General features: G+C 31.3%; 1 protein-coding gene across 2 annotated transcripts; it reads right to left on the bottom strand.

Moving 5' to 3' along the window:
- Positions 1-7,546: 7,546 nt before the first annotated feature.
- Positions 7,547-11,172, bottom strand: LOC100790459 (rac-like GTP-binding protein ARAC7). 2 transcript variants are annotated; one of them, XM_006583325.4, is made up of 8 exons: positions 10,826-11,172; positions 10,387-10,474; positions 10,178-10,287; positions 8,805-8,868; positions 8,636-8,700; positions 8,428-8,493; positions 8,126-8,232; positions 7,547-7,839 (listed from the first exon to the last, which is right to left on the bottom strand). In XM_006583325.4, exons 1-8 carry the CDS (start codon positions 10,925-10,927, stop codon positions 7,812-7,814), a joined length of 630 nt encoding a protein of 209 aa, XP_006583388.1. In that variant the 5' UTR covers positions 10,928-11,172; the 3' UTR covers positions 7,547-7,811. The 2 variants fall into 2 exon arrangements, with proteins under 2 accessions (XP_006583388.1, XP_003528925.1); XM_003528877.5 differs by having other exon boundaries at positions 7,547-7,842; positions 10,826-11,165.
- Between the last annotated feature and the right edge of the window lie 1,225 nt (positions 11,173-12,397).

Raw genomic sequence — 12,397 nt, 5'->3', positions numbered from 1 at the left:
AGAGAATTTGGAATCAGTGAAAGGAAGTGTGTGTGACTTTGACGATGGCTGTGGACAACAACATATGAATGAATCTTTGCTTACTAGACCGGCCATATGGTCTTTCTTTGGGTTTTAACTTTTTTTTCTTAGACTTTCTTCCTCTTTTTTTTGTTTTTTATGTCTTTTTTTTATTATTAATAATATAGAAAAAAAATTATATACTTACCAATCGTAACACATCACATATAATAAATTTACCGATTTTTTAAATAATTATATTAAAATAATTAATGATAATTTTTGTTATTGAATAATAATATAAAAGAGTCATTAAATTATATCCTAAATTGTTGAATTTAAGATTTAGGAAAATGTTTCTTTTAAGTTTGGAATTGTTTCCTACTTATTTCGTCGGTTGCACTTTTTCAGGTTTTCTAACCCACATGTTCGGATATTCATGTAACTTAGAATTTTCGAACTTTTTTTGCATTTAAAAAAAAAAGAATTGAACTTTTATTTTCTTGTATGAACTTTCAATAATTGAACCTTTTTTTTACACTCAACGAGTATGTTTTTTTTCAGAAATAGGATTATGCTTTATGATTCATAATCAATATTGAGCAATACATTGGGGGACATGACTAAAGACTTGGAAGCTAGGATAAGTAGAAGCCACTTTTGCTAAAGCATGGACAACTTCATTGGCTAGCCTCCTAACAAAAATCACTTTGAAGGTATGATTACATGACAAAAATAGATTGAGATTTGAAAATAATGGTACCACATTCTGAACTGTCTAGGTTGGTGTTATTCAGCTTATCGACAATGCCTTTACATTACATTTCAAAGACCAAAGGAGATTAGAAACTGAAGAGAACTCGATAGAGAGACAGTTTCTCCTTCCATAACTTCGAAGCAGGAGGTGATGCATGAGCAACTATCATGTTACCTGCATGATCGCGGATACAGCACCAAAGGCCAACACAATTCGAATCTTTGAAGAAAGTTGCATCAAGATTGCACTTGAGGTATCCAATAGCCGGAGGCTTCCACTGCTGCCACCCAGAATCTGCTATGGTTATGGTGCTAGTTGACTCACTCACATTATTCTACACTCTTGTTCTTGCTTCTCTCTCCACAAACTCCATCAATTTTCTGTATATTTAAAGTATTGTACCCAAATTTTGTGTATTTTTTTCTAAAAACGTGATATATATATATATATATATATATATATATAAATATATTTCCTTTAAAATAATGGTTAAGGAATAAAAATGAGTTTTATTAAAAGTGTTAATTATTAATACACTTTTACTATGGTTTTTAATATATTATCAATATAACTTTTAATTAAAACTTTTTGTTTGTGGAAGCAATGTCCTTTGAACACTAATTAATAAAATCTCAAAATATATTACTTTCTGATTTAAAAATGATTGTTTGTGGTTTTTAAAAAGTAGCGTTGAAACATGCTATTCTATTAAATAATTTATGCAAGTTATTGATTAGTAGTTGATTTACGATTGGTAGGTGTATGTCGAAGGTATAGTATTTCAAGTTTAGAAGCAATATAACTGAGTAAATAAAATGGGTGGTGTTATAAATTGATTAATCTTTTCCGTACCAAAATATAACTGATTAAATTAATGTTCAAATGGATAAGCAAAAATTGATGGCTTTTTTGTATTCAGTAAAAAATTGATGGCTTTGTCAATTTTGCATGCACATGACAGTTTATTTATTTTAAAAAAAATCGGGGACTAATGTACTCTGCGTTTAATTAGTTTTTATGATGTTGAATTTTTGTCTAGATTATTTCAATATGTTTTTTGTTTTGCCTAATAGTTGTCCTTTTTGTCTAGATTATTTTAGTTAGTTATCCTCCAACAACAGTTTACTCCTAAACAAGTTTTTCACACTTATTGAATTGAGACATTCAATCAAACTCTGCAATCAATGTTACTTTCCAGATAGTCAATCAATTACAGTATATGAAACTAGAATCTCATACCAAAAGTCACTTTTTTTTTATAGAACCAAAAGTCACTGTAACTTTTTTTTTTCCTACAGAACCAAAAGTCACTATTTATCAAGGAGGACCTGACCATGTCATCAATTGGATACATATTCAGTCATTACAAAAGTAAAAGTTAATTCAACACATTATTTTTGGGGAGAAAAAGAGTTACAAGTCATGCCAGATAGAAAATATGGCATAGTGCAGTTCTTAAGTATAATACTACAATTCTCATCTTACTGGGATTTGGCTTAGAGGAAGCATACTAGGAAGCATACTAGGTATGCAAGACTTGAAACTTGAAAGATAAAAATACTCTAAAAGAAGTTTCTGATTTGATTTCTGCGAAAAATATCTCCATGGCTACAATTTTTTGATAAAAATAAAATACTAAAAAGTGTGAAGTAGTTTTAATTTAATTAACAATATTGGTATCATCAAGTCTTAATGTATAACTTTGGTAAAAACAAAAAAGTCTTAATGTATAAGTATATTAAATATTTAGAGAAAGGATTTTATCACTTTATAATAACTTTACTAAACTAGAATAAGATTGTTTTTTTTTTCATATATCTATTATTTGTATCAAGAAAAAAGTCTAATTAATATTACGTCTTAGTTACCGCACATAGCTTTTTGTTCTTTCGGCTAATTGCTTATTTCACTGTTTTTGACAATTGCCTCTGTACCCAATAACCTTTTAGTTTACCAAACTTGAAACTAATACCAAATGATGCTGCTTTTCAAAACGATGTTCCCTGCATTGTTATTTATGACACACCAACATCATATAATGACAATATCATCAATGTGTGGGTCCTTGGGAGCTTGCTGACACATCAGCACGTGTGACATAATTCTCCCCCAAAGGTGCCACAGGCCCACAGACCTCCACTGCAATCACATGGGCTCCTCGACGTTGTAACAAGTGATTGCCAAAAGCCCACAATGATATGGCTTTTCCAAATCATGATAAGGAATCAGTGACAGGAAAACAGACTCTGCTGGCAGCAGGAGATTCAAGAAGGACACTCTTCAATTTCTCATTAATACTTAACTATAGCACCATTCTTTATGGTAATAATAATCTTATTCTTTTAGTTTAATTTATCAAAAATAATTGAGATGATAAATCACCTTCATTGCTCATTGCATCTATTTGGATGATGCTCTCACCAAGGTTTTGAGACTGCTTGATCAGAGACAGACAGAGAGCTTCTTATAATTGGTGAACTTATCTAGTCCTAAAATCAAGAAAGATGAGCATACCTCAAGTATTTTTATTTTTCAGAAATATCTCAAGTAACTTCTTAATGTGTGTTTTTGTAGTTTTTTATTTTCATTTCTCAAAAATATTCTTTCTTGGATATAATCTTCTATAATTAAGAATTACAAGGTGGTCAAAATTATAATTTAAATTTTTTTAATTTTATATTTAAATCATTTTCCCCTCTTTTAAATCCATGTATGTGTGACATAACAAGGTTATCAAACAAATACCTCCGGTAGTCATTAGAATAAGCGTTCACGTTTACTATCTTCAAATAAAATTATCTTCATTTTATGAACGATAATTGCTGGAAAAAACAAAAGTTTATTACACCGAATAAAGTATCCGGTCAGGACGACTGAACACCTGACATGTCCAAATTAAACACACCCTTTGACCACATATCGACATATGCCGAACAGTACATCTCGACCTTCGGCATATATGTTAACTCATTTGTAAGTGTACCAAATTGCTACAAGTAGTAAAGTGAAAATGGAAGTCCGAGTAACTTAAAAAATGAAGAGGAAAAAAGAGACAATAGAAATAGAAATTGCATTCAATAGATAGCAAGAGAAGTTACATTACAAGGGTGTTGACTGTTAGGCTCCCAACAGAAGGGTTTTAGCCTCTCATTGTCATGAGAGGCTTTATACTTTAGGGACTGATGTGGATAGAAGAAGAGGGATGGATAGAGGAGGAGGGGATAATGAAGATAGAAAAAGGATTTCTCCTATTAGAGATACTCAGACTTAGGATGTATTCATTAGATAACTCTGAGTCTCGGTGTGTGTTTCTCCTTTGCTTCCTACTTCTTTTATAGGCTTAAGGTAACTTAAAATTTACGCAACTTGGCGCTAAGCAGGCCTTCTGGACTTAGCAGGTATGGTGGTGATCACGCGCTTAGTGTGGGATTCACGCTAAGCACGCCTTTGGGCTTCTTTATGGGCCTTCTTCGAGCTAAGCGTGAGATGACCGCTAAGCGAGGAGACGCACTGAGTCTATCTTGTGCGCTAAGCGAGCTGTCCCAATCTCCAACTTTTCTTCAATGTTTTTTCTTCAAGTTTTTGCATCAATTTTCCTCCAAAGCACTTGAAATTTTCTTCTTTTGAATCCTGCTGGTAAAAAATTACAATGATATTAAATTTATCATTATTTCATTAAAAACAACAGTAAAGTGAAGGAATTCTAATCATTCTTAGCCAAAATTGATTATCAATTAAACTCAAATTTCGTAGTTATCAATAAGCAAACAACAGACACCATTCGATCATAATTATCATCACTAAATCCACTTAAGAATATTTACTTAATTAAAGATATCTAAGCATGATTAGGAAGAATATTACTCAATCGATAATCATGATGTGACTGGCTAATAGATCCTAAGTGCAAGGTTAGTATAAAAATGGGTGAATCCCGAACTCTCCAGGTAAGGAGACTAATTCATTCTCACATACTCATTTATATATCATTGATAGTTCTGAATCGAACCCTCTTTTAAGTGTTGGAGTATCTTTTGCAGGTAGCCTCTCCTTCGCTCTGCTGAATACTCATGCACCTGAGATCTCAGCAAGAAATGTCAAGCAGACGATCCTTTGGCTCAGTAAATTCTTCGGCACAGCAAGAGACCCTTCGACATAAGAACAAGTACCCGTTCCATTTGTGACAATAACAGTTACGATGCAAATTATTGAATGGATTAACTTGTAAAAAAAACTTTTATTTGATACTTGGATAGATTTTTCTCAATTTGGATATGGAAAAAGGTTTCTCACAAATTCATATGGAAAAGTGATGTATACTTTTACTCACCAAAATCTTATGAGGAAAAGGGATTAAGTAGTACTTTATCATGTTTCTTAAGAACAAATTCCTGGTTTGCAGGAAGCTGCTATTAATAAATACCACACATTGCATTTACAAACTGTATTTTATATTCAAAACACTAATGTGGGCATACACATGCAGCAAAGTAAATTATTCAGCATGTACTATAAATCGATTCCTAGATTGTCAATGACAAGAAAATATAAATTGTTGCATGAAACATGTTTTGATATAGTACGTGTTTGGATCAAGAAAATATATTTTTTAACTAAAGCAAAAATTACTCACATATTTAAGTTTATTATACTAAATCACGTTAACAGTTTCAAACATATTAATCAAAGCCATAATCAAGTCTAACTAGCTCTAGACTCAAATTTGATGGTTTTATATGTGTAACCAAACAAACTCATCAATTGTTATAAAAGTGATTCCTAAATTGTCGATGACACAAGAATCAGTAAGGAATCCAGGGGACATTTTGGGATACATAAAAAAATTTAAAATTTTAAAAATATTAATAAAGAAAAATAGAATTTTGAATTCATATATACTTAATTTTCTATTAGTTCTAGATGGTATATCTAGTGTTACACATAAAATTAATAATAAATATTTTTATTAAATTTATTATTATTAAATAATTATTTATTAAAATATTAATCTTTTTATTAAATTTGTTATTATTAAATAATTATTTATTAAATTTTAAATATTTAAATAATTGTGTAAAAAAAATTCTTAACCCCTTTACTAAAGGTACGTCCTGACGAGAATATAAGTGGTGACGTGATTATAAATTAGAAAGTGGTCTTTACCTGTGATGAAAAGACACGAGTCCGAAGTCTTAACCATGCCTCTTAAGTAGCATATCTTTCACTTAGCATTAAAATGTGTCATGTTATGTCTTGCAAGGGGCAAAGTAGTTATGTACTAATGAGATATCTTTGACTACCAAAATAATATCAAATATTTTTTTCACAGGCTTTTTAAATTTAATATACAAGAGTAAAGTACCAGATTAAAAAAGCATTACCTCTTCTCCTACATGATACTTGAAGTAAAATAAATTATGTAGGCTGAAACATATTAAAAATTCCTGCTAAATAATCTCTTAAATATTAAACTCTTCAAACTAGTCCTGGGAATATATCAACTTAGAGATTAAACTAATAAATACACTTCAAGAATTACTTCAACTAGTTAAATAAGTTATAACTAAGTTTGAGAACAAAATGTCTTATTTACAAAACTCTAATATTCTAGGAAAAATACATAACCATTTGTCATTTGTCTTAGTTACTTCATAAAACACTACAAACTACTAAATTAAGTTTTTTTTAATTAGATCTAATTTGATTAAACAAAATTTTAAACAAGTTAAATAAGTTATAACTAATTTAAAAGTATTTTCAATCACACTCTAATAGTGTGTTTAGTTACACATTTGGGATGTGGTTATTCACATTTTCAAGCAAAAACTCTCAGATATGGCTTCCTCGTTCTTTAGCAAATTGGTTTCTCCCAGTTGTAAAGTGTGACCACACACACACACTAATAAGTTGCTTCATAGTTCACTTTTTGTTCTCTCAGTTAGTTTACTGATTTAGCTGTTTACCCTATTGCACTAAAATCATACATATGTATTCTACCTTTTCAAAATGATGTCCCCACACATTGTTATTTATGACACACACCAACATCATCAATCCGATGAGGTTCAGTGGGGCCCTTGGGACCTTGTTGGCAAATGTGACATAACTCCCCGAAGGTGCCACAGACCCTACAGAAATGAAGACAAGTGGTCACATGGGCTCCTCGAAGAGGTAAAACCAACCAAAAGCCCACACTTACATTTCTGCCACCCTTTCAAATCACAAATTTGGACCAATGACTTTAAAAAGTAAAAACAGGCTTTGCAGATAGCATGAGATGAAAGATAGAGTCCTTCATTGACTGTATCTCAGTTCTCATTTACACTCTCAGATTCAATACTCATAACAACCAACACATGAAAATGCAGAACCAACTGCAGACTCAGAAAGAGACATAAATGGATGTCTTTTTTATTCTAATGCAAAATGTCAAGGAATGAGAAATTGTTCTTCATAGTTTTCTAAATGACAAATGTTAACTTAATCGTTAAGAAACTAAAAGGGTAAAACTTTTTATTGGGATCTGTAGAATTATGTCACACATGATTTTTTTTTTTTTTTACATTTTCCTATAATTTTTATAATAAATATTTTTTTCTTTTAATTCTTTAATCAAATGTCCTAAGTTAGCAAGACCCTTTATAAATTAGCAGGAGAACAAGTCACTTTTCATTTTTTTTCCCTTTAAAAGTGGATATCTTGAGGATTTTGGAATGCTGCTGAGGAATCATTATACATCCCTTTGAAAAGATTTTATAGGGGCATGAAGAAGCATTTCAAGGAAAAAAATAACAAAAATTGGTAATATATAATAAATACATAGCACGCCTAAGTAACAACTGAGAATGAAAAATTCCCTTCACTGTGCCTAATAGGGTCCTGTAAACTGTAAAGTGAAAATAACTAGATATTACTATCTTACACCAGTTACAATACAAGCATAAGGATACATTTAGACATTGTGATCAGATGTCAGGGTTTCCACTCTTGGACCTTGAAGCTTTTGCAAAACAGCATCCATATCAAAAGTAAGTCACGGTGCAATTGATGTTTATTAAGCAGCACAGCCTCCACACATGATACTTCTGTCAAACAGTAAATATACGTGTTAACAAACATAGTCAAATGTCACTGGTGTGTGATGAAATTTCAGAATGAATGGTGGGAATTTGCATTTCAAATAATAAAAAGACACTTTATGATAAATTATGTGTTTCTCTATTCAAATAATAGCAAGCTTAAGTAGTGATCTAAGGTCAAGGATTCAAGGGCATTAACATTCCTAGTTGAGACTCAATTTAAACGGGTTCACTTTGCAAAAATCAATGGCTATAAGTATGATTCACAGTATAGGAGCAAGGCACTTACACAAATGAGCAACCAGACCTCCTATGCCTTTTCTTCCTAGCCATTTCTTTCCTCCTTGGAGGTTGGAGAACAACCTTAATTGCAGTGTCAAACACTGCTTTGACATTCTAAATCATGAAAACATAACTATCAAATTCTGTGTGCCAAACCATCACAAACCATCATATAGGCTAAGTTTACTGATTTTAATAATAAATATTTTAAAAGTCATATCAACAATAATTTTTTAAGTGATAGACAATATAAATTTTTACACTAATAGTGCATAAAAATTCAACTCATTAAATTTAAACTCGCTATACCTGTTGAGTCTTTGAACTGCACTCTATGTAAGCTACTGCACCAATTTGTTTCCTCAGTTCTTCCCCCTATTAGCAATGTGCCACGATTGATAAATGATATCCTTTTCTTTACTTATATATATATATATACACACACACGTAATACATAAAGTGCTTCATACTTGTCAAATAGAATAAAATGAAAGAAGCTAATGTAAAGAATATAAACCTCAGCAGATGTTATGACGCTAGATCCCATGTGATCAGCTACATAACCCCGGTCTTCACGAAGATCTAGAACCAATAATTCAATACTTTATGTCATTAACTTCTTCCCTCTATTTAGTTAGAAAACCAACAAAACAAAATTACAAAATTTAGCATGCACTACTGCTTACCTAACTTTGTACCAACAAGAACAATTGGAACATTAGGTGCAAATCTACGCAATTCCGGCATCCACTGAAACAGAAAAGAAAGAAAGCAGAAATGAGTAACTCCCAATAGGGGGAGCATAAATGCAAAAGTTTAAGTGCACATAAATGCTATGTTGAAAATTGTCCATTATTGATAACTCCCAATAGGCTAATACAATGAAAAAATGCACGCTCCATAGTAGTAAAAGTCTCAGGCCTAAACAATAATATAACAGCTACTCCATGCTTAGGCTTTGTTGGAATATGGGAAGAGAAAATTAGAGCAATAAAATAAGACAAATTTGTTTCCTTTTCTAACTCTTCCTCATAGTAATGTCAGAAAATATTATCTTTAGGAAAAATTTGTTTCCTTTCCTTCGCCTTGACTCATGCTCGATCTGAAATTTAATTTTTGGAATGTCAAACCCACATGTTATAAACCCATGTAAAAAGAACAAAACTAGAAGCCATAGCATCAACTACCACTAGTAAAAAAATATATACAAAAATCAATAGTTATAAAAAAAATGTTGGACATGATATTAAACAGTTATGAAATATAAAATTACTGTTTAACAATTAAGTCGTATGTTGCCTTAGTACCTTACTGGCTTACCCAAAGTGAATTGTCATACATTTAGTGCTGCTAATTTTAATGTTTGAATATCATGACGTCCAATTAATGTTAGACAATTTACATTATAAAATAATGTACCCATTTAATTATATATTTTTCCATTTGGATCAGATTGAACCGTTTGTTCCCCACCCTCATTCCTACGGTCCTGTTTCTTTGCCTCTTTAGTTTTCTAGGGTGATTTCATTTTCCTATCTTTATGTAGCCATCAATAGCCAATATAGTCAACAAAGGCATTGTGGCGAAAAAGACTCTAAGAGGAGAACATTAACCAGTGATCATTGGAGCTCCTTTCAACCAAATACTCTCATTAGTCAAATTGATTTCTTTGGCCTGTGATCTTAGTTGAATATTGAAGCCGTTAATATATTTGGTACATTTTCAAAAATTAAATTGCACACTTTTACATTTGTAATTTGTAACAGGATACTTCACAAATATTGCAAACAACATTTTTCTATAAAAAAAAAAGGCAAGGAAGACACAGTAAAAAAAGAAATTGTTATCCTTCAATTCGGTTTTATGTACTACCAAAGAAAATGATTTTCATCGTAAACTTTCTTCTATATTTTCTATTTTCCTTTCGTCCCATCTTATCCCCTCATCCACAGGAAGCTTAAAGGAAAAAGACTCTCACTTTCAAAAACTTGAATCCAAAACTAAAAACAAGAGAGAATAATATGTAAAACAAGAGCAAGAAGAGATAGATATGAAGAACCTTCTTGAGAACATTTTCATAGCTAGCTCTGCTAATCAGTGAGAATGCTAAGACAAAAATGTCTGCTCCTCTATAACTCAATGGCCTCAACCTGCTGTAGTCTTCCTGGCCTTTTAAACAGTGAAAAATGCAACAAAAGGTTAGAGAAAGATGAACAACCAAAACACAGTTTCAGGACTATAAAAGCTCAAGTGGGAAGCTCCTAATACCTGCTGTGTCCCATAGCCCCAAATTGACAATGCTTCCATCCACAGCAACATTGGCACTAAAATTATCAAATACTGTTGGTATGTAATCCTGCAACCCAAATAAAAGAGAAACAAAAAACACTAGTGAGCTAGATGATAAAAAGAGAAGGGTTTCATTTCATCACCAACAGTTGAATCTTATACAAATCAAATCAGAGATAATGAAACACATCAACACACAGGAACAAGAACCCAAATACTAATATTGTGTCTAACATTAAACCTAGGTACTATTCAACCCCAAAAACTCATCTTGTTCATACAGTGTGAGTTTGAATATAAAACACCATTCAGACGAAATACCTCCAAAGTAAAAAAAAAATGGTAAGAAAACAAGGCAACTTAGTGGATAAAAGAAGCATTTTTGATGGATGGGGTCTTTTTTTTTTAAGGGACTTACAGTGGGGAACTTGTTGCTGGTGTAGCAAATGAGCATGCAGGTTTTCCCAACAGCTCCATCTCCAACAGTAACACATTTAATGAACTTTGAAGCATTCATCATATGAACACTGTTAGCTAAGACTAACTCTTGTGTTTTTAATACAGAAAAGACCCTCAAAAAGTTGAGTTTGAAACTAAGAAAGTGGTATTTTGATTCTCTCTGATCTCTCTGGGGTACATTAAAGGGTATGAGATGAGATAAATAGAAAGAGAGAAAAGACCCTTCTTATAGTTTCAAGAAACAAGACATAAAAAAATAGTGAGAGAGAAAAGAGTTGAGCTGCAATGCATATAGTGTAGTTTAGTCAAATGGTGTTCGTTGCTGCACCTTTTCGTCCCACTCAATAAATTTCAAATCCAACAGAAATTTTTTTTGAATTGCACAAATGGGCCCCTCTCTCAAACGGTACCTATGCAAAGCTAAAGCTCTTCATTTGTTGGTTTCCAACTACATCTCATTAGTGACTGATAATTGCTCATTACTTGCTCCACGATACAATACTTACTGCAAATTAAAGTCAGTGTTTCGACATTCCAACTGTATCCTGGGCCGGCTAATAATCATATTTGAAATAATTTGAATATCATGCTATTTCTGTGAAAATTTTGCTCTACGTATTTGAATGCATGATTGAACACTAATAATCCATGACAATAAAGTAGATAATAAATTCTGCACTTTAGCTATACATATTCTTTATCTATTTTATCCTTCAAATGTTATTGCAATTGCACAAATTCTCATCTTTTATTCACCATCTTCTTAGGACATTATCACGTGTTCTATTTTGATCTTTGTAGTCGGTAGTATTAATGAAATAGTCATATATATATATATATATATATATATATATATATATATATATATATATATATATATATATATATAAATAAATAAATGAGAACATCTCTCGTATCATAAATTAGTCTTAGAAATTAAGTTAAACTCATTCAAATTTTAAAATAATATTATAGTTCATTTTAATAGATGTTGTTGAACCTATTAAACTATCTATCAGTTATAAAATCGTTATTAAACCACTCATATATGTTTAATCTTGCAAACTTCATATTCCAAATGCCTAAATTTTAGTATGAAGAAGTGCCTTAGAGATTCAATGTTTATTAGTGTATATAAATGAAAATAAACTTTCACCTCATCCACACAGAGAGCTTTTGAGTTAGTATTTAAACACAAAATTCTAATAATTTCATTTTTATCATTCAGCCTTCTCCCTCTTTCTTTTATTTAAAAAATAAAAAATGGACACAAACACAATAGTATCAGTCTTCCCACTACTAATAATAATTATGCGTTGAATCAAAATTAAACTCACAATTACATAGCAAAAATTACAATTAAATGTTGTACTGTTTTCTTGGCTATCTCGCTTTTGACTGATTATTACTTGGAGAAGAAGAATTCCAATTTTGAGACATGAATAAAGTTGTGACAGAATAGAAACGACGAACAAAACGCACACATGTCAATACTCAACAGTCAACAGTAATATAATAATGACTACATATT

Source organism: Glycine max, chromosome 7, assembly GCF_000004515.6.
Source record: "Glycine max cultivar Williams 82 chromosome 7, Glycine_max_v4.0, whole genome shotgun sequence".
NCBI lineage: Eukaryota > Viridiplantae > Streptophyta > Magnoliopsida > Fabales > Fabaceae > Glycine > Glycine max.
The sequence above is the reverse complement of the archived record's forward strand: the minus strand, read 5'-3'. Positions and strand labels throughout refer to the sequence as shown.

What these genes read in the sequence shown, in the direction of transcription:
- LOC100790459 (XM_003528877.5), bottom strand. Translation starts at nt 10,927, where the DNA reads ATGATGAATGCTTCAAAGTTCATTAAATGTGTTACTGTTGGAGATGGA. An exon ending in GGGGCTATGGGACACAGCAG is followed by an intron (nt 10,288 to 10,386) that starts GTATTAGGAGCT and finishes ACTGTTTAAAAG; the next exon opens with GCCAGGAAGACTACAGCAGG. An exon ending in ATGAAAATGTTCTCAAGAAG is followed by an intron (nt 8,869 to 10,177) that starts GTTCTTCATATC and finishes TTTCTGTTTCAG; the next exon opens with TGGATGCCGGAATTGCGTAG.